The 27,026-nt window shown below is 45.9% G+C and overlaps 1 protein-coding gene across 4 annotated transcripts in view; it reads left to right on the top strand.

The window, feature by feature from the left end:
* UBE2V2 (ubiquitin conjugating enzyme E2 V2) overlaps positions 1-27,026 on the top strand; it is a 62,480-nt gene that overhangs the window by 19,954 nt on the left and 15,500 nt on the right. For 2 of the 4 annotated variants that reach the window (XM_030214184.1, XM_030214198.1), the window contains exons 2-3: positions 22,637-22,785; positions 26,758-26,883. In XM_030214184.1, the coding sequence (XP_030070044.1) occupies positions 22,637-22,785; positions 26,758-26,883 (275 nt within the window). Of the gene's footprint in view, positions 1-3,121; positions 3,323-22,636; positions 22,786-25,082; positions 25,528-26,757; positions 26,884-27,026 lie in introns of those variants that run through there. The other 2 variants (XM_030214190.1, XM_030214206.1) reach the window with 2 other exon arrangements.

The raw sequence follows: 27,026 nt of genomic DNA on the forward strand, positions 1-27,026 counted from the left end.
AGGGAACGACCTTAATAGTATACATTTGGCTTAAAATGCCAGTTAAGGACTTTTCTTTCATCGGTCCTAAACCTAAATAGTGTTTGAACTTGAAACTCAACTTGGTTCAAGCGCTTTTAGTGTGTGATCTTCTTTCTTTATATAAAGATAATCAGTATTTAAATAGAATAAAGTGTTTTTTTTTATTTCAATCGTTTTTATTGATGGTTAACACAAACAACAACAAATACACGACATGGTACCATAAACATACTCCAATACCATATGTCAAAATTAACAGATACAAAACCATCGAACATTTTCTTCCCAAGTTTTCTCCCCCCCTCTCACCCCACCCCTACCCGGCCTTAATACTAAAACCCCCTCCCCAATTCAATACTCTAAATAGAATAAAGTTTACATAAATTTTTGGAGGTTTTTGACTACTGTGAGGTCTTTTCTTCCTTTTTAGTACTTTTATGTATTATAAAATACCAACTCCAAAAAACGTTTTGCTTTCATGTCCTTTTATAACCACGTCTTCCTTTATAAAGGACTATCATTGAAGATGTGGTTACAGAAGTTTGTCATTTACTTTGAAAGTTGAAGATAAGTGATTTTTTTTTTTTTTTTTCAGTCCTAGTGCACATTAGCTGGAATGTTTTGAAGTCTTTCTACTTTTTATTTTCCGCACCATTTTGGGGAAGCACATGTGAAGTGAGCGTTTTTTGTTTTTGTTTTTTTTGTTATTTTTGGTGTGACCAGTTTTTGAAGTAGTGTTCTTTTCCACTGCGGTTTTCTGGTTTTCACCGAGGCCAGTGATAAGAGCCCATTAAGAGGTTTAGTAAAAAGTCTTACTCTCCCCGGGCAGTTGAGGCTTCAGTTGTTAAAATTATAAGAACTAAGGAGTTTACTCTCATGTTCTTTCCCAGCTAGTGTGAAAGCAAAATGTTTTTTGGAATTGGTATTTGTGTACATGTTTTGTTCTCTATATATTACTACTACTACTTATCATTTCTATAGCGATACTAGACGTACGCAGCGCTGTACACTTGAACATGTAGAGAGAGTCCCTGCTCGACAGAGCTTACATCTCTCTCTATATATATTTGTAAGTTAGAGCTATTTGTATTATAAAATACAAAACATATAAAGGAAACCAACCTTACGCGGAACACTTTTTTTTTTAATGCAGAATCTTTTATTGAACAGCACTGAGTCAGAATAAAGAAACAAATAAGTCATGACAAGTTACAATGAAAACAGTTTTCTAACAGTACTTATTCCTACTGCCAAAGGAGAAGGTAGAAGTGTGCCAGAATTAAACAACCCCACTCCCCCCCCCCCCTCGAGAGAAAAACAACTCCACAAGTCTCTCTGCATTCACATATGTAAATTCTGTGGCATTTAATATCTTACTGCATGCTATATGAGTTAGAAAGCCCCAGAAGGGTTCCCAAACCCTGCAAAAACACTCGCCTCTAGGTGAAGATAAATCTGCAGTCACCTTGATCTCCATTGTGAAAGGGTTGGCGCCCTGGATAATATCCAGTGCAACAAGATGGTCTTTTTTGCACACTTCAGAAAGGCACATAGTTCTTCAGGGGTTGAGAGCTGAGACCGTGAAGACATCAAATAAAAGGCGTTGGTCAGGACGGGACCTCTTGTTCCACAAAGCTGAAACATTTATTTAGATTTTGCTCATACCTTTTTCAGTAGTAGCTCTATGAGGGCTAACAATCTAAGTTTGAACCTGAGGCAATAGAGGGTTAAGTGACTTGCCCAAGATCACAAGAAGCAGCAGCGGGATTTGAACCGGCGACCTATGGATTGCAAGACCAGTGCTCTAACCACTAGGCCACTCCATATGCATACAAATTTGTGTAAAATAATGCATATAATAATAATATATGTAAAATGTATTTTTATATTTATTTTTGTAAGGTTCTATGTTTAGACTTCAAATATATTTTGTGGTCTATAATTGTACATAAAGAAATATCCTATTCTTTGGTAATTAATCAGATTTCTTTTAGATTTAAAATATATGTAGTAGGAATTGAAAGTAGAAAAATAGAGGCGTTGGAGTCAAAGGATTAGTGTACAGATTCCACAGCCCTGGTTTTAAGTAGGGTGGAAACTTCAGTGCTGCAGAAGATATTATCTTGTGGGGGGGGGGGGGGGGGGGTGATGTGATGGCAGCATGCTAAATGGACGCCCATGAGCATAGCTCCGGGATAAACAACTGTAAAACTCAAATAGAAAAGAGCACAGGCAAACCTTTGAAAAATCCCCAATAAAGGAATAGTAGTTAAATCAGCTACATTAGCAAATATCCAAGATTCAATAAGGGAAACAATGGTAATGACAAGCAAACAGCAGCATAGTGCAAAGAAATGAAACAAATAGCAAGACGACAAAATGGAAACTGACAATGTAGGCCTGATGATCACTCTGCGTGAAGTGATTGTCCAAGAACTGATGAAAAATCTGACTGAGGTTATGGACGATAAACTTTCAAAACTCCATGCTACAATTGAAGATATTAAAGAATGATTTAATTGCAAGTGAACTGTGTCCAGAGAGTGGAGGACTGCATTTTACAGCATGGATACATGTATTTGAGCCCTGGAGGCCCAGCAAATAAACAGCTCCTCGATCATCTAGAACAAGGGTCCTCAAATGATTTTCATGATTTCCACAATGAATATGTACGAGATCTCTTAGCAGGCAATGGAAGCAGTGAATGCAGAGAGATCTCATACATATTAATTGTGGGAATCCTGAAAACCAGGCTGGGTTATGGACATCAAGGACTGGATTTGAGGACCCCTGGTCTAGAATATCAAGAAAACTGTGGCAGGAGGAAAAACCTCCAATTTATAGGCTTATCAGATTCCATTAAGGAGCAGGAGTTGGTTGCCTATGGTCCAGGATCTGGGAGTAGAAGCTGCAGGCTTGACTGTCAGAGCTAGCTCATTGGATCAGTCTGCGCAGGGATAATGATCAGAAGACGAAACCAGTCATAGCCCACTTCCTAAACTATGCTGTTAAAGAGAGGATTCTGAGCAGGTACAGGCAACTTAGAGAGCTTCAGTATGAGGAGAATAGAATTCTGATATTTCAGGATTTCTCTATACAGGTGACTACCCAAAGGCATGCAATGGCTCCTTTGTGCAGCGGACTCCACAGACGAGGCATTACGGTCACTCTGCTATATCTGGCCCGTGCATGAGTGCTGTATAACAACAAGGCACTGTTCTTTGACAACCCCAAAGACACGGAGAGCCTTTTGAAAGGCATGCCTAACCCATCACCATTTACTAATGAGGATAAATGAAAGGTAACTGAAATGTGCCTAGTCATGTCCGTAGTCTTGAGCACGGGAACACAGTGTAAGTCATGAAAGTCTGGATAATTTTACTGTTGTTGGGTTAATTGTCTTTTTGTGGACACTCTCAAAGTTTGTGATAGCTCACTTGTGAGTCTTCTTCCTTGTGTATGTGCACCACTTTGGATACAGAACAGACAGCTGGAGGATTGCATAGCTCATCTTATCTGGCTCTTTAATGATGAAAAGTGGCAAATGACTTGAAACTGTTCTCCATGGGCTTTCACTGACATTGCCTATTAATGATTGCTCAGGAACAGTAATTTAGAGCCAGTAGTTTGTGGGATGCTGAATATGATGTGGTTTTCCAGGTAAAATAAGCGTAGACTGCAACACCCTTAAAAAAAAAAAAATAGAGGATATAAGTAAGGGGAATTTGTACTACATGGATGGTATGAGTGCAATGACACCAAATTGATACCAGTGATATGGTATAATGGGGGTGTGTAACACTGGCTAAAGGTATAGTACTCATACATAGTGGACATATCCCGTACTACAGGAGAAATTAAACTGCATGAGTAATCTGGGATATTCCCACCTTTGCAGCTGTGTGCTGGAATACAGTGTACATTGGGGTAGTGGGAAAACAAGGCCACAATCCAACACTAAGTAGACACTAGGAAGTGGAAGGACTCAATTAGGTTCAGTAAGATGTGGCTATTTTTATGAACTCAACGCACTTTTAAATCACTTGTTCATATTAAAAATATTGTTCTGTTAAAATTAATCACTTTGTCACGTTTAGTAGCATCACATTTTGGACAAACAGCAGGCACTTTAGGAATGAGTAGACAAAGTTGTTTGGGAGTGGATTTTGAGATAAGGGGAGGTGGAGGGGATTTAGATGTGAGAGTTTATGGGAGTGTGAAATAGAGAATGAAACGGGGACAGGGACAAATTCCATGGAGAAAGCCAAGTTGCTTATGTGTTAACTGCTATTTTCTGTGGACTTTAGGATGTCAGTCACATACTTCGTCTCTGGATTTCAAACATTTTTTTTTATTGCTAACTATATATGATATGATTGAAAGAACCTATGAGATGCTAGTCATGGATGAGCAAATTTTGTAATGTTTCATGGCCATGAGATCCCAGTAACGTGAAATTAGCTTAATTTTATCTCCCATTTTATCAGCCTCAGTAGCTGATTTGGATCACTTATATCCTAAGGAATTAGTGTGCCAAATATTATGCAGAAGTAATTACTATATATTTTTACACAATATATTAAATAGAACAGTATAAAATCCTCTTTAAGGGTAAGGGGATCAGTGTGTTTGCATTACAGCAGGACCAGGGAGTGCACAGAGAGAGGGAGGAGTGTGTGTGGAGTGAGTGGTGACCACAAACCCAGTGTGATTCTTTTTACCCTGTGCCTCATTAGTTCCCCCAGCCTTCCTTTCCTTCCTTTTAGGAAATGTCCCAGTTCTAAACTTAACTGTAATAGAAAAGTTCTGGTTTAAATGAAGTGAAAGGTAGATGGCAGTACTTCTCTTCACTAATTTCATCGCTTTTCAGTTGCTCCTATTGACCTTGCTTTTTCTCTCAACATTACCTCTTACCTTGTAAGTTTTCCAGTCTTCATTTCTGTCCAGGATGCTCCTGTACCAGTCAGCAGACTCTTCACTTGCTGCATGACCAGTCGTTCACACACTTTTTTTTTTCCAGCCACCCATAGCACTTGTTGCAGCCTCTGCAGCTTGACTCTAGCAGCCAAAAGGCTTGATATTCCCGCTGCTACTACACTGTTCAGTGCTACCACTATGTTTTCACTCCCCCTCCCACAATAGAGCAGGGGACTGGAACAAACACGGTCAAAGATCTAACTGCATTTCTTTAGCCCTTTGACACAATGTGTACAGCACCCCCCCCCCCCCCCCCAAATCCTTGCATGCCCCTCCCCAACAGTCTTTCTTGGCATATAGTGAACCCTGTATTACTTATCATTGCTGCCATGGGCCTTACTGCCCCCTGTACAGCTGACTGCTTCTGCACCCAAATGGCACAGAGCTGAATTATAATACTGCCCAAATTCGTACTTTGTTCATGCAAGAGCCGTACAGTTCCACAAAACAAGCAATGAGCTGTTGAGAGACAGTAGGGCCTCTAATGGTAAAGGCAGCTCAGCAGTAATGAGAAGAGGGTGGGAAAGTAATCTGGCATAGAGCTGCAACAGAGAGAATGGGGAAAGAGGAGAATTTTGGCCCACAATATATATCACCAGAAACAAAATCCAGTATGCTGCAACAGTCATCTTGGGCCTTGCCTACAGTGGGGGGAATTGTGCAATTCATAAATTGTAGGCAAAATTATGCACAGAAATACATAATTCCCCAGAGTGTAATTTACTAATCAGTATTATCCTGATTTAATGCATGTTAAGTAATACAGCCCTCATTTTTCTCAGTGGGTCATATTTACTTACTACGAACTTAACTTGCATTAATGTGCATCAGTAAATATTAGCAAATGTTAAATTTAGACTTAACTAATTGGGGCAGATATTTGTATCTGTCTAATTTGATGAAAGTACCCTTGCATAGAGCATTATATCAATGTCTAAATAACTTCTTCAGTTTAATTTTGATATTGACAAATGCAGCTCATAATTTTTCAACTTTTTATTAAATTTTCTGAAACTTAACAGTAGATCACGTAATTCTGAACAGTTTTCCAGAAAGATCCTCTATTACAGTTAATACATAGAGTTTGGTTCCACAACATAGAGAAAAAGTAAAATAAAGTGAAGCATTCAGTTCTAAGTGAATGCGCAGGACATTTCAGTTCTAATCCATGTTATCAGCATTGCTGTTAAATATGTTTTAAGGGAGTCCATACGTTTGGACATGAAAACCACTTCCTTTGGTTGCAGCTGCCATTTCAAGTTTTTGACATTGTGAAACTGCCACCAAAAGTGCACAGTAAGTGTACCATTATTTTTCCAACATTGCAATATAGCCTTAAAGGTAAAATATTGAGAAGTTTAGCTTGTTCATTGTCTAAAAGATGCAGTAAAATATTGGACTTAAAACAGATTTGGGCACATGTAAATCATATATGCTATTCATTTATGTGGAATCCACAGTGCTTAATGAGGTGCAAAAAACGATAGTACCGTTACAAGCTCATTTTCAAAGCACTTAGCCTCCCAAAGTTCCATAGAAACCTATGGAACTTAGCCTCCCAAAGTGCTTTGACAATATGCCTCTTAGTTGACAACAATACTTTTGTAGTAAATTTCCAGAATCTTGACCATTGCTCCTTCAAGAGATCTTCAATTTCAATTAATTCAAGTCACATTTAATTACCTGGCAATTAATGACTTGATTTAATTGAAATTGAAGTACATTCAAGAGCAAGTTCACTGCCTAGTCCGTCCCCCTCTCTCTCCTTCCCCTCATTCCCTTTCCTCCTTTCCTGAAGTTACTATTGAGGAAACTACACTTCTCCTTTCTTCCTCAAAATGTACCACCTGTTCCTCTGATCCCATTCCCACCCACCTTCTTAATGCCATCTCTCCTACTCTTATTCCTTTTATCTGTCACATTCTCAACCTCTCACTTTCCACTGCGACTGTCCCTGCTGCCTTTAAACATGCTGTGGTCACACCTCTCCTTAAGAAGCCTTCACTTGACCCTACTTGTCCCTCTAATTACCGACCCATCTCCCTCCTTCCTTTTCTCTCCAAATTACTTGAGCGTGCTGTTCACCGCTGCTGCCTTGATTTTCTCTCCTCACATGCTATTCTTGACCCATTACAATCTGGTTTTCGCCCTCTCCACTCAACCGAAACTGCGCTTACTAAAGTCTCCAATGACCTATTACTGGCTAAATCCAGAGGTCAATATTCCATCCTCATTCGTCTTGATCTTTCCGCTGCTTTTGACACTGTCGATCACAGCATACTTCTCGATACCCTGTCCTCACTTGGATTCCAGGGCTCTGTCCTTTCCTGGTTCTCTTCCTACCTCTCCCTCCGCACCTTTAGTGTTCACTCTGGTGGATCCTCTTCTACTTCTATCCCTCTGCCTGTCGGCGTACCTCAGGGTTCTGTTCTTGGTCCCCTCCTCTTTTCTATCTACACTTCTTCCCTTGGTTCATTAATCTCATCCCATGGCTTTTCCTACCATCTCTATGCTGATGACTCCCAAATCTACCTTTCTACCCCTGATATCTCACCTTGCATCCAAACCAAAGTTTCAGCGTGCTTGTCTGACATTGCTGTCTGGATGTCTCAACGCCACCTGAAATTAAATATGACCAAAACCGAGCTTCTCATTTTCCCCCCCAAACCCACCTCCCCGCTCCCCCCGTTTTCTATTTCTGTTGATGGCTCTCTTATTCTCCCTGTCTCCTCAGCTCGAAACCTTGGGGTCATCTTTGACTCTTCTCTCTCCTTCTCTGCTCATATCCAGCAGACCGCCAAGACCTGTCGTTTCTTTCTTTACAACATCCGTAAAATCCGCCCCTTTCTTTCCGAGCACTCTACCAAAACCCTCATCCACACCCTTGTCACCTCTCGTTTAGACTACTGCAATCTGCTTCTTGCTGGCCTCTCACTTAGTCACCTCTCCCCTCTCCAGTCGGTTCAAAACTCTGCTGCCCGTCTCATCTTCCGCCAGGGTCGCTTTACTCATACTACCCCTCTCCTCAAGACCCTTCACTGGCTCCCTATCCGTTTTCGCATCCTGTTCAAACTTCTTCTACTAACCTATAAATGTATTCACTCTGCTGCTCCCCAGTATCTCTCCACACTCGTCCTTCCCTACACCCCTTCCCGTGCACTCCGCTCCATGGATAAATCCTTCTTATCTATTCCCTTCTCCACTACTGCCAACTCCAGGCTGCACCCTACGCCTGGAATAAACTTCCTGAGCCCCTACGTCTTGCCCCATCCTTGGCCACCTTTAAATCTAGACTGAAAGCCCACCTCTTTAACATTGCTTTTGACTCGTAACCACTTGTAACCACTCGCCTCCACCTACCCTCCTCTCTTCCTTCCCGTTCACATTAATTGATTTGATTTGCTTACTTTATTTATTTTTTGTCTATTAGATTGTAAGCTCTTTGAGCAGGGACTGTCTTCTATGTTTGTGCAGCGCTGCGTATGCCTTGTAGCGCTATAGAAATGCTAAATAGTAGTAGTAGTAGTAGTAGTAATAATCATTCAAGAGATCAAAATCTACTTCTTCCTCCCAGAGTCTTAAGTATTCATTGCTCTGAAACTTTAGCATTTTGGAAAACATTTATAAATGAAATGCTTCATGCCTAGAAGTAGGCACAGAAAGGGACTTCGTTACCTTGAGTGGTATTCATTTTATTTGTTCTAAACAGTGTTTCAGCTTGATCCATTTAAACAAGTGTCTAGACAGAAGAGAGAAATGATTCTGAAGAATGTAAAACAGTTTCAGATGAGATCCATCTATCAGATCTGCTAACTTCTAAATTCATTTATTACTCCAGGTTTGCAAGCAGTTTTTCATATTGCTTATCTTACAATAGGATTAAACCATATCAGAATCTGGAAGAGGAATATGGAGTCTTCATCATAGAATCTAGCTCTTCTAAACAACTATGTATAGCTTTATAAACAGGAATATTTTTAAAGATCTGTTGTAGTGTAATTTTTCCTGTTAAAGGAATGGGCTGGCATCTAGCCACCTCTATTTGCAGCTAGATTGGTTTGTCTGACACATCCTGTCTTAACCAAGCAAATACCTCAACAGTAAAGCTTTATGGTATACATAAAAATACAGAAACATCACTCCAGCAGAGTTTTTAGGAAATGTAAAGATATTTTAGGTTTTCCATTTGTCCCCAAAAATACCATAGCACTCCTCAATCTGTTTATAGATTTTGTTGTATAATGTCGGTACCATACTTAAAATAATATCTTTGGTATTATAATTTTGATAGTTTGAGGCCCACCCCACCATTTAGTAAGTTGGAGCACAGACCAGCTTAACAGATCTTTTTTTTCCCCCCAGAATGTCTTGTGAAACAGCATGTATTAGCTCTACTGTGAGAAAAAGATTATCCCTAGGTATTTGATTTTTTTTTTTTTTTTTTTGCAACCATATAAGACGGTGTGGGAGTGCTATATCTGCTGTGGCATGTATATTCAGCGTTAACACATTTGTTTTTGATTAGTCTCTAATCAGAAAAAGACCCAAACTTGCTTGTAGACAGTTGGAGTGCTTCACGCTGGCACTCCAATTGTCTACGAGCAAGTTTCTTTGAAAAGGTCTTTTTAAAGACCCACCTCGTAGATCAACACACCACGTGTCTTTCAACGTTTGCATCAGCTGTTCTCCAGTGACTGAGCAACAGACCCTTTATATGGATCACCGTACCACATAGATTTAAACGTTTGTATCAGCTGTTCTCCGTCGACTGAGACTCCTGATGCAGGCCTAACGTCCGAAACACAATGTTTGTGTCGAGTCTTTTTTCACCAATAAACAAGTGTTTTTAAGATCAATCTATCCAGTTTTTGGTGTAACGTGGTCAAACATCCCACTTTCTCCTATACCTGTATTCTCCTGTGGGGCATTTGAGTTCGCCACTTGTTTGTGGATTTGTTCGAACACATTTCTCTATCTCCCAGCAGGTGTGGATGTAGCTTGATCAGCTCCTGGATTTCAGACTGCCTGGGGTGGCTCCTGTGCTTTGCCAGTTGAGCAGGGGTGTTGTGGCTGGTGGTGCCCACTTTAAAGGCATATAGGTTTGCCCTTTCCCTGCCTTACCCATTCCCCCCACCTCCCAGAGTCCCTCTGTTGCTGCCTGCCTCCAACTTTCCTCACAGCGTTAAAAAAAAAAAAGAGCATGCTTTTACTGCGTGGCTGTTCTGAGGCTTTTTCCAGTGATTCTGGTTCTGTGCAGCTTGACCGGAGCTTGTTGACTTGGTCCTCTGAGGTGAGAGTGGTGCCCAGCTCCTCCGGGGAGGTCTCACAGACGCCGTTCCGATCGGGGTAAGTTTTGGTGCGAAGCCGCCATTTTTATTGTTATATTCCCGTCCTGTCTGGCGATGGCTGCTGAAGGAGTTAAGCGCTGCTCCCATTGTGGTAAACGCAGATCAGCAGCGGGGCTGTTTAAAACTTGCTCCTTAGACGCTCACGCTAGTATGAGCATGGCGAGCGATGTTTCTTCCCGCTCGATGACGCTGGCAGCGGGCGCCATTTTGGAAGCGCCGCATGTCTCGACCCTCTCGTTTGCGAAAGAGTCTGAGTGCAGGGGGACACCTCGTTTAGAGGCTGCCAGAGGAGCTCCTAATTCGGAGGCGGAGGGTAAGGGTGAGTTTTTCTCCCCTGAGTTTGTGCTTTTAATGCATAAGGCTTTCATGCTGAAAAGAGCTCTGCCGCAGGTGTCGGACACTATGTTGCATCCTGGCTTCCCTCCGGGTGTTGATGCCCCGGGGATGGCTTCAGAGGTTACTTCCTCCCCCCGAGCGTTGGAAACACGCTAAACATAGACGGGTAAATTCCCCGTCTGAAAGGGGCGCATATCCTCCTCCTCCCCCCCCCCCCCCCCCCCCCATGGTCGGGCTGTGGAGAGTCTGAGGGATCTGGCAGGCCCTCAGGGATGGATGATCCAGAGGAGGGTGCCTGTTTGCCACTGGATTTGGATAATCCCAATGCGGTCCGGATTTTCCACCACAACGAGCTGCCAGCTCTCATTACTGACGCCCTGCAGGCCCTCTTGATTGATGATCCTGCTGAAGGCGAGGCCTTCTCTGTTAATCTTAGGATGGCGAGTACTAAGAAGCCAATTCGGGCCTTTCCGGAGTATGGCTCCATCCAAGAGCTTATTTCTGCTCAGTGGTCTGACCCCGATGGGCCTTTGAAAGTGGCTAGGGCTATGGGTCAGCTTTACCCTCTGTGTGAGGGTCACTTGGCCCCTTTGGGGATGCCTAAAGTGGATGCGTTGGTCACGGCGGTGACAAAAAAGACCACTCTCCCAGTAGAGGGAGTGGTCGCTTTGAAAGACATGCAGGACCGGCGGCTGGAGTCTGCGCTGAAGTGGTCCTTTGAAATTGCGGACCTTGCCTTGAGGGCGTCTATTTGCAGTTCCTATGCAGCCCGGGCATGTCTTTCCTGGCTACAGTAGGCGGTGGAACAGCCTGTGGATGGAGTCGGCCCTGTCATTTTTGGCTGACACCCTTTTTTGATCTGGTCAGAGCTTTGGCTAAACAGATGTCTGTGGCGGTGTCCGGCCGCCGCCTTCTTTGGCTGTGGCATTTGGCGACTGACATGGCTTCTAAGCAAAGGCTGGTGAGGCTGCTCTTTCGGGGCCTCCTGTTATTTGGAGAGGAATTGGAGAAGATTGTGAAAGACCTGGGGGAATCTAAATCCCAGTGGTTACCTGAGGATAGGTTCTGTGTTTCCCTCCTCTTCCAGAACTCGCTTCCATGAAGCTCGCAGGTATTGCCCGGGGCGCTCTGCTGGGTTTTCTCAACGTGCCCGTTTTCAGCAGAGGAACTCCTTTTGCGCGGACAAACGTTCCGCGGGGCCGGTTCAAGGCCAGGAGTTCAGGGGCGTTCTCCACAATGATGGGACGCCGGTCCACTCCTCCTTGCCTGCAATAGGAGGACATCTTTCCCTCTTTCTAGAGGAGTGGACCAAGGTTACCTCTGATCAGTGGGTCCTAGCCCTGATCAGAGAAGGTTACCGACTGGAATTTGGTGCCCCGGTGCGAGACGCGTTTGTGGAATCCCGATGCGGCACTGCCGTAAAACGGGTGGTGGTAGAGGAGACCTTACGAGTCTTGTTGCCCCTCGGAGCAGTGATCCTGGAGCCTCCCGCTGAATGAAGCTGTGGCTGCTATTCCATTTACTTGTCGTGCCTCGAAAAGGCGAGTCTTTCAGACCGATCCTCGACTTACGAAGAGTCAGCAAGGCTCTCGGAGTATGACATTTTCGCATGGAAACCCTGCGCTCCGTCATGCGGCAGTACAGCCAGGAGAGTTTCTCACGTCTCTGGACCTAAAAGAAGCTTTTTTGCACATTCCTATCCGCTTTGTGGTGTTGGGAAAGCATTTCCAGTTTCAGGCCTTGCCTTTCGGCCTAGCCACAGCTCGCCGCACCTTCTCCAAGGTAATGGTGGTTGTAGCTGCCTGCCTCTCGACGACTGGCTCATCAGAGCGGATTCGGCAACCGAGAGTCGTCTTGACACAGCCAGAGTGGTGGCAGTCCTGCAGGGGCTAGGCTGGGTGGTCAATATACCCAAAAGTCACCTGACCCCCTCTCAGTCTCTCCAGTATTTGGGGGTCTGGTTCGACACGGCATCAGGGTTTTCTTTCTCCCCGACCAAAGGCGGTGCAAGCTTCAGAATCAGGTCCGTGTGCTCCTACGGATGCCTCGCCCGCGAGCTTGGGACTTTGTCCAGCTGCTGGGGTTGATGACGGCCACCTTGGAGGTGGTGCCTTGGGCGAGAGCGCATATGGAGGCCTCTGCAGATTGCCCTGCTTTAACAATGGTCTCCGATGGCCCAGGAATATCAGCGGAGACTAACGTTGCTCCCGGCAGCCTGGCTCAGTATGGAGTGGTGGCTCTCCAACAGGATGCTGTGCCAAGGAATGCCTCTTGCGCTTCCTTCTTGGTGCCTGGTGATAACAGATGCCAACCTTCTAGGCTGGGGAGCGCATTGCCAGGGAAGCTATGCTCAGGGTCTGTGGACACCCATGGAAGCAGGGTGGTCCATCAATCGCTTGGAACTGAGAGCGATATTCCAGGCTCTTATGGCCTTTCAAAAGACTCTGAAGGGGCTTGCTGTCCGGGTTCTGTCAGACAAACACGACAGCGGTGGCATACATAAATCGTCAGGGAGGCACTCTGTGCAGGGCCCTGGCCATGGAGGCCGCTCAGATTTGCCACTGGGCCGAGCTACACCTGTAGCTCCTGTCGGCAACTCACATAGCAGGTCAGAGCAACGTGCAAGCTGATTTTCTCAGCAGGCATCAAATCAACCCGGCGGAATGGGAACTTCTTCACATTTGTGCCAAATGGGGGACTCCTGGAATGGCTCTAATGGCGTCACGTGCAAATGCCAAAGTACCTCACTTTTTCAGCAGAAGGAGAGATCCTCATTCGGCGGGGTTGGTTGCTCTGGCTCAACCCTGGATCTTGGAGCTCCTGTATGTGTTCCTTCCTTGGCCCTTGATAGGGCGAGTCCTACTGCAGATTCGACAGCACCGAGGTCTGGTAATTCTCATCGCTCCAGATTGGCCAAGGCATCTGTGGTATGTGGATCTCCGCCGGATGTTGGTGGACGCTCCGGTGCATTTGCCCCTGGTGCCGAACCTGTTGGTTCAGGGTCCGGTGTCTATGGAGGATCCCTGCCGATTTGGTCTTAAGGCCTATTGATAGGGCGCAATTGAGAGACAAGGGCTACTCTAACAAGGTCATCTCCACTCTCTTGAAGGCCCGCAAGCGGTCCACCTCCGCAGCTTATGTTCTGATCTGGTGCAAATTTGAGGCGTGGGGTGTTTCAAAGGCGATCACACCCGAGCGAGCTACAGTCTCGACAGTGCTGGACTTTTTGCAGGAGGTCTTACAAAAAGGCCTAGCTTACAATTCCCTGCGGGTGCAAGTGGCATTCTCCGAGGACAAGCAGGCTGCTTGTTCTCACTGATGGGTGACGTCCACGGCAGTCCCTCCAATCGGAAACTTCACTAGCAAAGGCCTTTGCTAGTCCTCGCGCGCTCATGCGCACCACGCATGCGTGGCCATCTTACCGCCCGAACCGGCTCGTGTTCGTCAGTCTTCTTTTTGTCCGCGCTCGGTACGGTCGTGTTTTCGCCGTGTCGTGCCCCGCAAAGTCGACCTCGCGCGTTCTCTTTGTGTTTTTAAAAAAAAACCATTCTGCGTGTGGAAAGGGACTCTTCGGTCTCTTTTCCCCCGATATTTCCAGCTTTTTCGCCCCGGTAAGTTTTCTTTCGTCGTCGGGGTAGGCCGCTTTTAGGCCTCGGGTCGAAGTTTTCTTCCCCTTGTTTTTGTGGTGCCTTTTCCGCCATTTCGACTTTTGATCTCGCCGGCGTGATTTTTCCGCCCATGACATCGAAGTCTCCCAGCGGCTTCAAGAAGTGCACCCAGTGCGCCCGGGTCATCTCGCTCACTGACAGGCACGCGTCGTGTCTTCAGTGCTTGGGGACTGGGCACCGCCCGCAGGCCTGTAGTCTGTGTTCCCTTTTGCAAAAGCTGACTCAGGTAGCGAGATTGGCCCAGTGGAACGTTTTGTTCTCGGGCTCTTCATCGGCACCGGGGGTATCGAGTGCATCGACGTCTTCAGCGTCCAGACCTTCATCCTCGGCCGCCAGTGCATCGAGGCATCGGCCCTCTGCATCGGCGCTGAGACGTCGGACAGCTGCGTCGACGTCGGTGGTACCGGGACCTCGTCTGCTGATGTCGTCGGACGGTGGTGCTTCGTCTGGAGTGCAGGTGAGGGCTGTCCATTCCCCTGCTGGTGGCGGTGAGCCTTCGGGTGGGTCTCCCCCTACCCTGAGGGCTCCTGCGGTACAGCCCCCCCGAGACCGACCTCCTTCGGCCTCGGCCCCGAGGAAGCGACGGCTGGATTCTAAGTCCTCCTCGTCGGTGCCGGGAAGCTCCGGTGACATGCTTCGTTCCAAGAAGTCGAAGAAGCATCGTCATCGGTCTCCTTCCCGTGTCGGCACCGAGAGCTCTGGGTCGCCGAGGGAGTCGGCACCCAGTAGGCATCGGCACCGAGAGGACCGCTCACCCTCTGTTCAGGAGGTGTCGATGCGCTCCACTCTGGACAGCCCGGAACAGCCTCCACACCCGGAACAGGTTCTGACGTCGACGCCTGGATCGACCTCCATGCCTTTCTCTGCAGCCGCTCTGAACGAGAGCCTCCGGGCCGTTCTCCCAGAGATTCTGGGAGAGCTGTTGCGCCCTACTCCTCCGGTACCGGCGGTGCTTGTGCCACCGGTACCGTCGAGCGTGGCGCCGGCTGGTCCATCGCCCGGGGTGAGGTCTCCGGCGTCGGTGCCGCGTGCGGTACCGGCTGCCGTCGCCTCCCAGGAGGGCTCCCCGACTACGTTGGCGGAGGGAGCTTCGCCGATGCGGGCGAGGGAGTCTACCTCTCGACGCCCCCATCGTGGACGTGGCTCCACAGAGTCGAGTCGGGCACGGTTGCAGACACAGGTCCGTGAACTTGTGTCTGACACCCAGGGTGAGGCCTCGTGGGAAGAGGAAGAAGACACCAGATATTTCTCTGACGAGGAGTCTGAGGGTCTTCCTTCTGATCCCACTCCCTCTCCTGAGAGACAGCTTTCTCCCCCCGAGAGTCTGTCTTTCGCTTCCTTTGTCCGGGAGATGTCTACGGCCATCCCCTTCCCGGTGGTTGTGGAGGACGAGCCCAGGGCTGAAATGTTTGAGCTCCTGGACTATCCTTCTCCACCTAAGGAAGCGTCCACTGTACCCATGCACCATGTCCTAAAAAAGACATTGCTGGCGAACTGGACCAAGCCTCTAACTAATCCCCACATTCCCAAGAAGATCGAGTCCCAGTACCGGATCCATGGGGACCCAGAGCTGATGCGCACACAGTTGCCTCATGACTCTGGAGTTGTGGATTTGGCCCTAAAGAAGGCTAAGAGTTCTAGGGAGCATGCTTCGGCGCCCCCGGGCAAGGACTCTAGAACCTTAGACTCCTTTGGGAGGAAGGCCTACCATTCTCTTCTATGCTCGTGGCCAAAATTCAGTCCTACCAGCTCTACACGAGCATACACATGCGGAACAATGTGCGGCAGTTGGCGGGCTTGGTGGATGCGCTCCCCCCTGAGCAAGCCAAGCCTTTTCAGGAGGTGGTCAGGCAGCTGAAGGCGTGCAGAAAATTCCTGGCCAGAGGGGTGTATGACACCTTTGATGTTGCGTCCAGGGCCGCTGCTCAAGGTGTGGTGATGCGCAGACTCTCATGGCTGTATGCCTCCGACCTGGAGAATAGAATCCAGCAGCGGATTGCGGACTCGCCTTGCCGTGCGGATAATATTTTTGGAGAGAAAGTCGAACAGGTGGTAGAGCAGCTCCACCAGCGGGACACCGCATTCGACAAGTTCTCCCGCCGGCAGCCTTCAGCATCTACCTCTACAGGTAGAAGATTTTTCGGGGGAAGGAAGACTGTTCCCTACTCTTCTGGCAAGCGTAGGTACAATCCTCCTTCTCGACAGCCTGCGGCCCAGGCTAAGCCCCAGCGCGCTCGCTCTCGTCAGCAGCGTGCGCCTCAGCAAGGCCCATCGGCTTCCCAGCAAAAACAAGGGACGAGCTTTTGACTGGCTCCAGCAGAGCATAGCCGACATCCAAGTATCAGTGCCGGGCGACCTACCAGTCGGGGGGAGGTTAAAAGCTTTTCACCAAAGGTGGCCTCTCATAACCTCCGATCAGTGGGTTCTCCAAATAGTCCGGCACGGGTACACCCTCAATTTGGCTTCAAAACCTCCAAATTGTCCACCGGGAGCTCAATCCTACAGCTTCCAGCACAAGCAGGTACTTGCAGAGGAACTCTCCGCCCTTCTCAGCGCCAATGCGGTCGAGCCCGTGCCATCCGGGCAAGAAGGGCTGGGATTCTATTCCAGGTACTTACTTGTGGAAAAGAAAACAGGGGGGATGCGTCCCATCCTAGACCTAAGGGCCCTGAACAAATATCTGGTCAAAGAAAAGTTCAGGATGCTTTCCCTGGGCACCCTTCTACCCATGATTCAGGAAAACGATTGGCTATGCTCTCCGGACTTGAAGGACGCCTATACGCACATCCCGATACTGCCAGCTCACAGACAGTATTTGCGATTTCAGCTGGGCACACGTCACTTCCAGTACTGTGTGCTACCCTTTGGGCTCGCCTCTGTGCCCAGAGTGTTCACGAAGTGCTTGGCTGTAGTAGCAGCGGCACTTCGCAGAAGAACACATCCGAGGCAGGAGCCCTGCAGTCCATGCAGATGACTATTCGCCTCCTGGAGCTACTGGGGTTTGTGATAAATTATCCAAAGTCCCATCTTCTCCCAGTGCAGAGACTCGAGTTCATAGGATCTCTGCTGGATTCTCGGACGGCTCGCGCCTATCTCCCAGAGACGAGAGCCAACAACTTGTTGTCCCTCGTCTCGCGGGTGCGAGCGTCCCAGCAGATCACAGCTCGGCAGATGTTGAGATTGCTAGGCCACATGGCCTCCACAGTTCATGTGACTCCCATGGCCCGCCTTCACATGCGATCTGCTCAATGGACCCTAGCTTCCCAGTGGTTTCAGGCTGCTGGGGATCTAGAAGACGTGATCCACCTGTCCACGAATTTTCTTGAATCCCTGTATTGGTGGACGATTTGGTCCAATCTGACTCTGGGACGTCCCTTCCAAATTCCTCAGCCACAAAAAGTGCTGACCACGGATGCGTCTCTCCTGGGGTGGGGAGCTCATGTCGAAAGGGCTTCACACCCAAGGAAGCTGGTCCCTCCAGGAACGCGATCTGCAGATCAATCTTCTGGAGTTACGAGCGATCTGGGACGCTCTGAAGGCTTTCAGAGATCGGCTGTCCCACCAAATTATCCAAATTCAGACAGACAACCAGGTTGCCATGTATTACGTCAACAAGCAGGGGGGCACCGGATCTCGCCCCCTGTGTCAGGAAGCCGTCAGCATGTGGCTCTGGGCTCGCTGTCACGGCATGGTGCTCCAAGCCACATATCTGGCAGGTGTAAACAACAGTCTGGCCGACAGGTTGAGCAGGATTATGCAACCTCACGAATGGTCGCTCAATTCCCGAGTGGTGCGCCAGATCTTCCAAGCGTGGGGCACCCCCTTGGTAGATCTCTTCGCATCTCGAGCCAACCACAAAGTCCCTCAGTTCTGTTCCAGGCTTCAGGCCCACGGCAGACTGGCATCGGATGCCTTCCTCCTGGACTGGGGGGAGGGTCTGCTGTATGCTTATCCTCCCATACCTCTGGTGGGGAAGACTTTGTTGAAACTCAAGCAAGACCGAGGCACCATGATTCTGATTGCTCCTTTTTGGCCGCGTCAGATCTGGTTCCCTCTTCTTCTGGAGTTGTCCTCCGAAGAACCGTGGAGATTGGAGTGTTTTCCGACCCTCATCACGCAGGACGAAGGGGCGCTTCTGCATCCCAACCTCCGGTCCCTGGCTCTCATGGCCTGGATGTTGAGAGCGTAGACTTTGCCTCTTTGGGTCTGTCAGAGGGTGTCTCCCGTATCTTGCTTGCTTCCAGGAAAGATTCCACTAAGAGGAGTTACTTCTTTCTGTGGAGGAGGTTTGCCGTCTGGTGTGACAGCAAGGCTCTAGATCCTCGCTCTTGTCCTACGCAGACCCTGCTTGAATACCTTCTGCACTTGTCTGAGTCTGGTCTCAAGACCAACTCTGTAAGGGTTCACCTTAGTGCAATCAGTGCATACCATTACTGTGTGGAAGGTAAGCCGATCTCAGGACAGCCTTTAGTTGTTCGCTTCATGAGAGGTTTGCTTTTGTCAAAGCCCCCTGTCAAGCCTCCTACAGTGTCATGGGATCTCAATGTCGTTCTCACCCAGCTGATGAAACCTCCTTTTGAGCCACTGAATTCCTGCCATCTGAAGTACTTGACCTGGAAGGTCATTTTCTTGGTGGCAGTTACTTCAGCTCGTAGAGTCAGTGAGCTTCAGGCCCTGGTAGCCCAGGCCCCTTACACCAAATTTCATCATAACATAGTAGTCCTCCGCACTCACCCTAAGTTCTTGCCAAAGGTTGTGTCGGAGTTCCATCTGAACCAGTCAATTGTCTTGCCAACATTCTTTCCCCGTCCTCATTCCTGCCCTGCTGAACGTCAGCTGCACACATTGGACTGCAAGAGAGCATTGGCCTTCTGTCTGGAGCGGACACAGCCCAACAGACAGTCCGCCCAATTGTTTGTTTCTTTTGATCCCAACAGGAGGGGAGTGGCTGTGGGAAAACGCACCATATCCAATTGACTAGCAGATTGCATTTCCTTCACTTACGCCCAGGCTGGGCTGGCTCTTGAGGGTCATGTCACGGCTCATAATGTTAGAGCCATGGCAGCGTCGGTAGCCCACTTGAAGTCAGCCACTATTGAAGAGATTTGCAAAGCTGCGACGTGGTCATCTGTCCACACATTCACATCTCACTACTGCCTGCAGCAGGATACCCGACGCGACAGTCGGTTCGGGCAGTCAGTTCTTCAGAACCTGTTTGGGCTTTAGGATCCAACTCCACCCCCCGAGGGCCCTGTTTGTTCTGTTCCAGGCTGCACTCTCAGTTAGTTGGTAAATTTTTTAGGTCAATCTCAGTTATGTCCTCGCAGTTGCGAGGCCCAATTGACCATGGTTGTTGTTTTGAGTGAGCCTGGGGGCTAGGGATACCCCATCAGTGAGAACAAGCAGCCTGCTTGTCCTCGGAGAAAGCGAATGCTACATACCTGTAGAAGGTATTCTCCGAGGACAGCAGGCTGATTGTTCTCACAAACCCGCCCGCCTCACCTTTGGAGTTGTCTTCCCTTGCTTTGTTTGCTACTTATGGGACTGACGAACACGAGCCGGTTCGGGCGGGAAGACGGCCGTGCATGCGCGGTGCGCATGAGCGCGCGAGGACTAGCAAAGGCCTTTGCTAGTGAAGTTTCCGATTGGAGGGGCTGCCGTGGACGTCACCCATCAGTGAGAACAATCAGCCTGCTGTCCTCGGAGAATACCTTCTACAGGTATGTAGCATTCGCTTTATCATGCTATTGAGGGAAAGTCGCTGGCTTGTCCCTTGCTGCTCATCCGGACATTGCCCGATTTCTCAGAGGGGGGTGCTTAGGCTCCATCCTCCCGTCCGGTTGCCCTGTCCAGCCTGGAACCGGGGGCTGGTGTTGAAGGCTTTTCAGTGTTCGCCCTTCAAGCCGCTTAAGTGAGCTTCGGTGAAGGATGCGACTCTCAAGACAGTCTTTTTGGTGGCCATTACATCGGCTAGACGCGTGTCTGAACTGCAGGTGCTGTCCTGTTGGGACCCTTTTCTGCAGTTCTTGGAGTCCGGAGTAACGGTACATACAGTGCCTTCCTTCCCGCCTAAAGTGGTTTCAGTATTTCACCTGAACCAGCCCATTTTTCTTCCTTCCTTTTCTAGGGAAGAGTTCCTGGACTCCTTTGGGCAGTTACATCTTCTGGATGTCCGCAGGGCGCTGTTGCAGTATCTACAGTTGTCAAATGACGTCAGGACTTCTGATCACCTTTTTGTCTTGTTGTCAGGTCCTCGGCGTGGAGGCCCAGCGTAGGCCACTATAGCCCGTTGGCTCAAGGAAGTCATTTTTTTCTGCGTAACTGCTTTCAGGTCAGTCTCCACCTGAAGCGTTTAAGGTGCTTTCCATGAGAGCGATTTCCTCCTCGTGGGCTGAAACGGGTGCACTCTCTCTCTTCAAGAGATCTGTAGTGCAGCTACTTGGGCTTCTCAGCTCTCATTTGTCAGGCATTATAGGCTGGATGTTGCAGCGAAGCAGGACGCTATTTTTGGAGCACAAGTGCTTGCTCATGGTGTGGCCTGTTCCCACCCTAAGTAGGGATTGTTCGCTGTGAGAAACGTTTGTTATTATACCTTTATGGTTCACTCTGCTTTGGAAATCTCAAATACTGAAGGCAGTTGGGGCTAGCCGTCCAAGAAGCACTGGTTTTTCAGTGTTCTCTATCTCCACCTGCTGGTAGGTGGATACAACCATCAGTTAATGGATTCATCTGCTGTGACTAAAGGAAAGAAAATTACCAAGGTAAGAACCTAATTTTCCCCTTCAAATTCTATGAATACAGCATTATTGAGTTTCATTCACTTAGGAATTCATTGAAACATACAGTTTGACATTGGTTGCCTAAATGTTCCCTGCTATAAATTGGTAGTTCCCAAATGTTTTCACAGTGTTCACTGCAAAATCAAGACACTTATTCTTTCTGCTGCACTAGATTTTACATGGGTTTTTTTTTTTTGGGTGGGGGGAGAGGGAGGATCACCATGTGGATTGCAACTGACTTGGGGGTTTTCTCTTAACTTCCTTCCCTGCTTGCTTTCTTTGCCCATTACAGTAGCTTTTCTTGGCCAGGTTCCACAAATGTGGCTCCCTCCAGAATGAATAAGTGGGGATGCGTTTTGAGCATTGCTGGTACTTTCCTTCCCCAGGAGTTGGTCTGGGAATTGACCCTAGATTAGCCACATGGCAACACTGGATTGGCACTAATCAAGTCAGTTTTTCACCGCTTTTGATATTGCCAATGCTGCAAATCTGATTTCAGATGGAGAAGTAGCCTACTGGTTAGAACACTGGTCTTGCCATCCAGAGGTTACTGGTTCAAATCCCACCACTGCTCCTTGTGATCTTGGGCAAGTCACTGAACCCTCCATTGCCTCAGGTACAAAATTAGATTGTGAGCCCTCCTGGGACAGAGAAATATCCAGTGTACCTGAATGTAACTCACCTTGAGCTACTACTGAAAAAGGTGTGAGCAAAATCTAAATAAAATAAATTTAGCTAAAAACATTCAACAGATTTTAGTTTCTTGCCTTTTAACTTTCCAGGTGGATTTTATCATCTGATGAACTTTCAAGTTTTCCGTCCTACTTTCTGGGTCTTGACCTCTGAACTGAGATTCATTGTGTTGTGCAGAAAGCAATATGACAGCAGATCTAAGCACACTACTAGAATGTTCTAGAGAGCATACTTTGTGTGCAGCATAGGAGCTGGGTGCTGTGGGTCCTTGAGCACCCCCAATATTGAGAAAATTCCTTGTATGTGTCCAAGGAAGGGTTATTTTCACAGGGCTTAGCACCCCCAATAATAGTGTTTAGTGTTTGGAATCTGAGTACCTGAATGTTTATGCATTTTACTTATATTTTTATACATAGAGTAAATAGTAGCGAAATCAGTTTTTATGGATCAGTTTATCTTGTTAGACTATGTGCATTGAAGGAGGTTAAACCATCCTATTAGATTGTCCAGTGGATGCTTTTTGGGATTTTAAAACCTTTCTGTGCTGGCCAGGTAGTCAGTGAAGTTTTATTTCCTTCTTAGTTGTGCTGTGTGCTCAGATAAGTAAGTGACTTTAAACTGGAATAAACCACTTATGTTCTGATGTGTCTAAGAAATGATTTACAAATGAATCCTGATCTCTATAAGAAGTGGGTATCAAGGGATTGTAATTGTTTTAAGAGAATGTAGTTAGAGTATTAGTGTTATTTTGATATGTAGTTTTATATGAATGTTGCTCTTCACCCTGTTTCACTGATTTAATTTCTTTGAACAGGAGTTAAAGTTCCTCGTAATTTTCGCTTGTTGGAAGAACTTGAAGAAGGGCAGAAGGGAGTAGGCGATGGTACTGTAAGCTGGGGCCTTGAAGATGATGAAGATATGACACTTACAAGGTGGACAGGCATGATTATTGGGCCACCCAGGGTCAGTTCTGCAAGTTAAAACAACTTTTTCAAATTGTAATTTTTTTTTCTAGCTGAGCAGTTTTCTGTCTGTTCCTTTGGACTTTTTGCTCAATTGGAGCCATCGTGTATTGGCTGCAGCAGTATCATCCATTTGCAAATTCCTAGAGTGTTTTTCTCATTTTTTTTAAATTTCCTTCCCTAACCCAGGAGCCACAGACCACAGTTCCTTCCACAAGGAAGTCAGCATTGAGCAGTTGCCATGAATGTTGCCAGCCTGGGGAGAAAAGATGAGTCTTCTGGATGTATAGCTGCTGAGATGCAACAATACTAATTTTTAAACCTGCTTAATTTCAGCATCCTACAAGTACTATGTAGACAGGACTGTTATGTAAAACAGCAGTAGTAACTTTGTCACAGGGTTGAATATTTAATGCATAATTCAGACTAACTCGTGGCTAGCTTGAAATACTCCATGGGTATACAGTGTAATTAACACCCCCCCCCCCCCCAAAAAAAAAAAAAAAAAACCCAAAACAAAACATATTCCTTTGGATAGGACTAGTATAATTTAATTTAGAATCTGTTTTCTGTAACTTAAGTTTGTGTCATATTAAAGTGTTGATGTTCCTTCACTTGTGGTGTTGTACCGAGCGTACAAAGCAATCCTGGCCTTGCACTTCACTGCATTAATACTAATCTAGGGCCTAGCAAGTATCATAGCTATCCAGCACCCAAGGATGAGAAGGCATAACATTTTAATTTTTAGCATTGTATGATTGTGAATATTTCAGTCTGACAGACTTTTGAGTTGATTGGATTGAACTGCTGCTTTAAATGCTTTCTTAAATATTTAATTAAAAATGACAGATGGACGGATGAAGCATTTCCTACTAAATGTGCATAAAAAAGCCACCCATTCTAGGACCAAGGCGTTGTATAACGTGTAGGGTAAGGAAGGAAAGGGGATGGTATCTGATACACTGCCTTTCTGTGGTTATAGTCAAAGCAGTTTACATGTTATATACAGGAAGTTATTTGTATCTGGGGCAATGGAGAGTTAAGTGATCTGCCCAGAGTCACAAAGCACTGTAGTGAGAATCGAGTCCCAGGTTCTCAGGGCACTGCAGTAACCATTAGGCTACTCAGCCAGTTCTTCAATTGAAGCAGGTTTCATAGATTGCCTGTTCTTATATGACAAATAATGTATTTTGTTAATTGGAGGAAGAGCCTCATTAGGAAGTTTCAACACTTGAAACTTCCTAATGAGACTCTTCCTCCAACTAACGTATTTTTTAGTAGCTATCCTGGAAAAGTGTATAAGTCTAGGATTATACCACCTTCAATGATTTTCCATCTCCAATTTATAATCACCAGCACAAATCTTCCCTTGTACTTCTTGAATCCCCTTAACTTGATCTTCCAGAGCTTAAATTTTCCTCAAACAATTTTCCAAAGATGACTCTCTTCTAGTGACTTGGCCAACCTGATTTTCAATATAGCCAAACGGGCTGTAAAGATGCCTCCGCTTAGCCCTGAACATTTACAGGGCCCTGTAATAAGCTTGACTGAGTTGTTCCATTCCCCAGTCCAGAAATATGTTGGAGTGGGTTTCCGATTTCAGATGTAGACTCAAAGCAGAGGGCTTCAAACCATTCTCCTATGTTCAAAACCACAAAGTTAACCAGGCTCCCATCCCTCCTGCAGAAGGTGGTGGATTGAGCAAAATTCTCCCCTCAAGGAGCACCGTTTCTTCTTATGCTGATGTGCCAGCAAGGATGCTTCCAGATCCTCCTTGCGAAATGACTTCAAGTTGCATTAGCAATGTCTGGCCAGCAGGGCAGTAAGGCAGCCTTCACTTCCCCTTCTTTTGCCCATAATTGCACAGGAAAAACACAAAGGGAAAACCAAAAAAGCAAGGAGTCCTGGAGTAGCCTGTCAAGCATGCAGCTTCAGCCATCTTGGGCCTCAATATGTTCTTGACTTTGAGCTTTGTCCTGTTGAGTTGACTGCCTGACACCTTGCATTTTGGTGCATTTGCTGTGGTTTTCACACCACTTTCTCCTCATTTTTTACATGATTAGAATGCACATGCTGGTCTGCATTTGCAATATTGTAACTGCCTCTTTCTCAGCACATCAAGACTTCTCAAGCAAGATTTAAATCCGTATTAAACATATGGCTTTTCCATCAAGTGTTCGGTGGCTAGATACATGGGACATGGCTTCTCCTATATCTGGCATATCTTTTTTTTTTTTTTTTTTTTTAAGGACTATGCTGTCTTCTAAATTTTGTTCCTTGTCATCAGCAGCAGATGAATGTGACATGGCTTCTTGCATGAACAGTTCCCTTCAATTCTTGGGACTTGGCATAGCCAGTACAAAATTTCCTTCAGCCGTTCTGTAGTAGAATTACTGAAACATTTATGGTCATTTTCTTGCTGCACAATTTAATTTTTGCTCAGCTTCAGGTCACAGACAGATGGCCTGTCATTCTTCAGAAGTTTCTGATAGAAAGCAGGATTCATTGTTCCATCAATGATGACAGGCCGAGGTCCTGATACAACAATGCAGACCCACACCACGATAACCCCTCCACTGAACTTCACAGTCAAGATGAGGTTATTACTTTAGAAGGCAGCATCTGATTTTTGCCCAATAAAGTGTTTGTTGTGACCATAAGTTTTAATTTTTGACTTGTTTTTTCAGAAAACATTATTCCAGAAGTCTTATAAAAGATCCAGATGCTCTCTGGCAGGCTTCAGGTAGACAACAACAGTATTCTTCTGAGAGCAATGCTTTCTTCCTATCGTCTCATTGACACCTTTCCCATTCAATATTTTTTTCTGATGATTGATGTTTGAACCTTCACAACTACAGCAAGGGACAAATGCACAACTGCACATCTTTAGATATAGTCTGGTGTTTGTGACTCTGTGGCTGATTTGTTTATTTTTGTTTGTGTATGTGTGCTAGAAGGTTAAATAATAAGATTGGAGGTTTAGAATGTATGGCAGTAAATTAGATGTTGACATAATAGGCATTTCATAGGCTAGGTAGAAGAAGAATAACCAAAGGAACACTGACATGGTACAAATTAAGTCTAAATGATAGTGTTGATCAGATTGGTCGATACGTGGTGCTGTACATTAAGGATGGTATGTTTATTTAAAACTTGCTATACTGCTTGGCTTCAGTAGGTCTCAGCAGTTTACAATGAAAAAAATCCCATTAAAAATTATGAACATAGTCAAACATGATAAAATCCTACAGGAAACAAAATGCAGTGTGGAATCTTTTATGCATATACATTCTATATGTGTTGGGGAAAAATATAGCAGTGGGTATACTACTGTTCACCTAGACAGGATGAAGAAAGTGAAAAATACCAATTTTTTTTTAGCCTTCATAGTTTGTAAGTAACACAGTTATAATGCAGATTTTAATTACTCCAGTATAGATTTGGTAAATATTGCATCAGGACATGGCAGGGAGCTAAAATGTCTTGATGCCATAAATGGAACCAACATGAAGGGAAACTGCTTTAGATCTAATCTTTACTGGAATGAGGCATCCACACTTTAAAAATACCATCTTGGAAGCACAGATTTAGATGTAGTCCATGCAACAAATAAAGGATGAAGTGAAAGAGGCTATTAAAACTATAAGAACAACTTTCAAAAAAGAAAAAAAAGGAAGTGAATCCAAGTGATGAAAATAGAAAAAACCATATCTATTTCATTTAAAATAACTTCACTCTATATTTGTTTCTTCACCGGAGGAGGCTTTTGCCCCACGGCGCTATGTAAGCCACATTGAGCCTGCAAATAGGTGGGAAAATGTGGGGTACAAATGTAACAAATATATAAAATAAGCACTGACAAGTGTAAAGCATTTAAGGCAGGCCAAAATAGAAAAAAACTTGCAATAAATGTTTTGAGCAATCAACAATTTTGAATATCAACTTTGTTTTTCATTTTGTCTTTGCTTTCCAGACAAATTATGAAAACAGAATATACAGTCTGAAAATAGAATGTGGACCTAAATATCCTGAAGCACCTCCTACAGTTAGATTTGTAACTAAAATGAATATGAATGGAATAAATAATTCCAATGGAATGGTAAGTTAGAATACATTATTACCAATAAACTAGTAAAATTATATTGTGACTTTGATGGAATTATAAAGTGAGGAAAACATAGCCCAGTTGTTCAGGTAGCTATACTTGGTATTAAACTGTTGAAAACTAATTTTTTTAAGTCT

The sequence above is a fragment of the Microcaecilia unicolor genome, chromosome 1 (assembly GCF_901765095.1).
Source record: "Microcaecilia unicolor chromosome 1, aMicUni1.1, whole genome shotgun sequence".
Classification (NCBI taxonomy): Eukaryota; Metazoa; Chordata; class Amphibia; order Gymnophiona; family Siphonopidae; genus Microcaecilia; species Microcaecilia unicolor.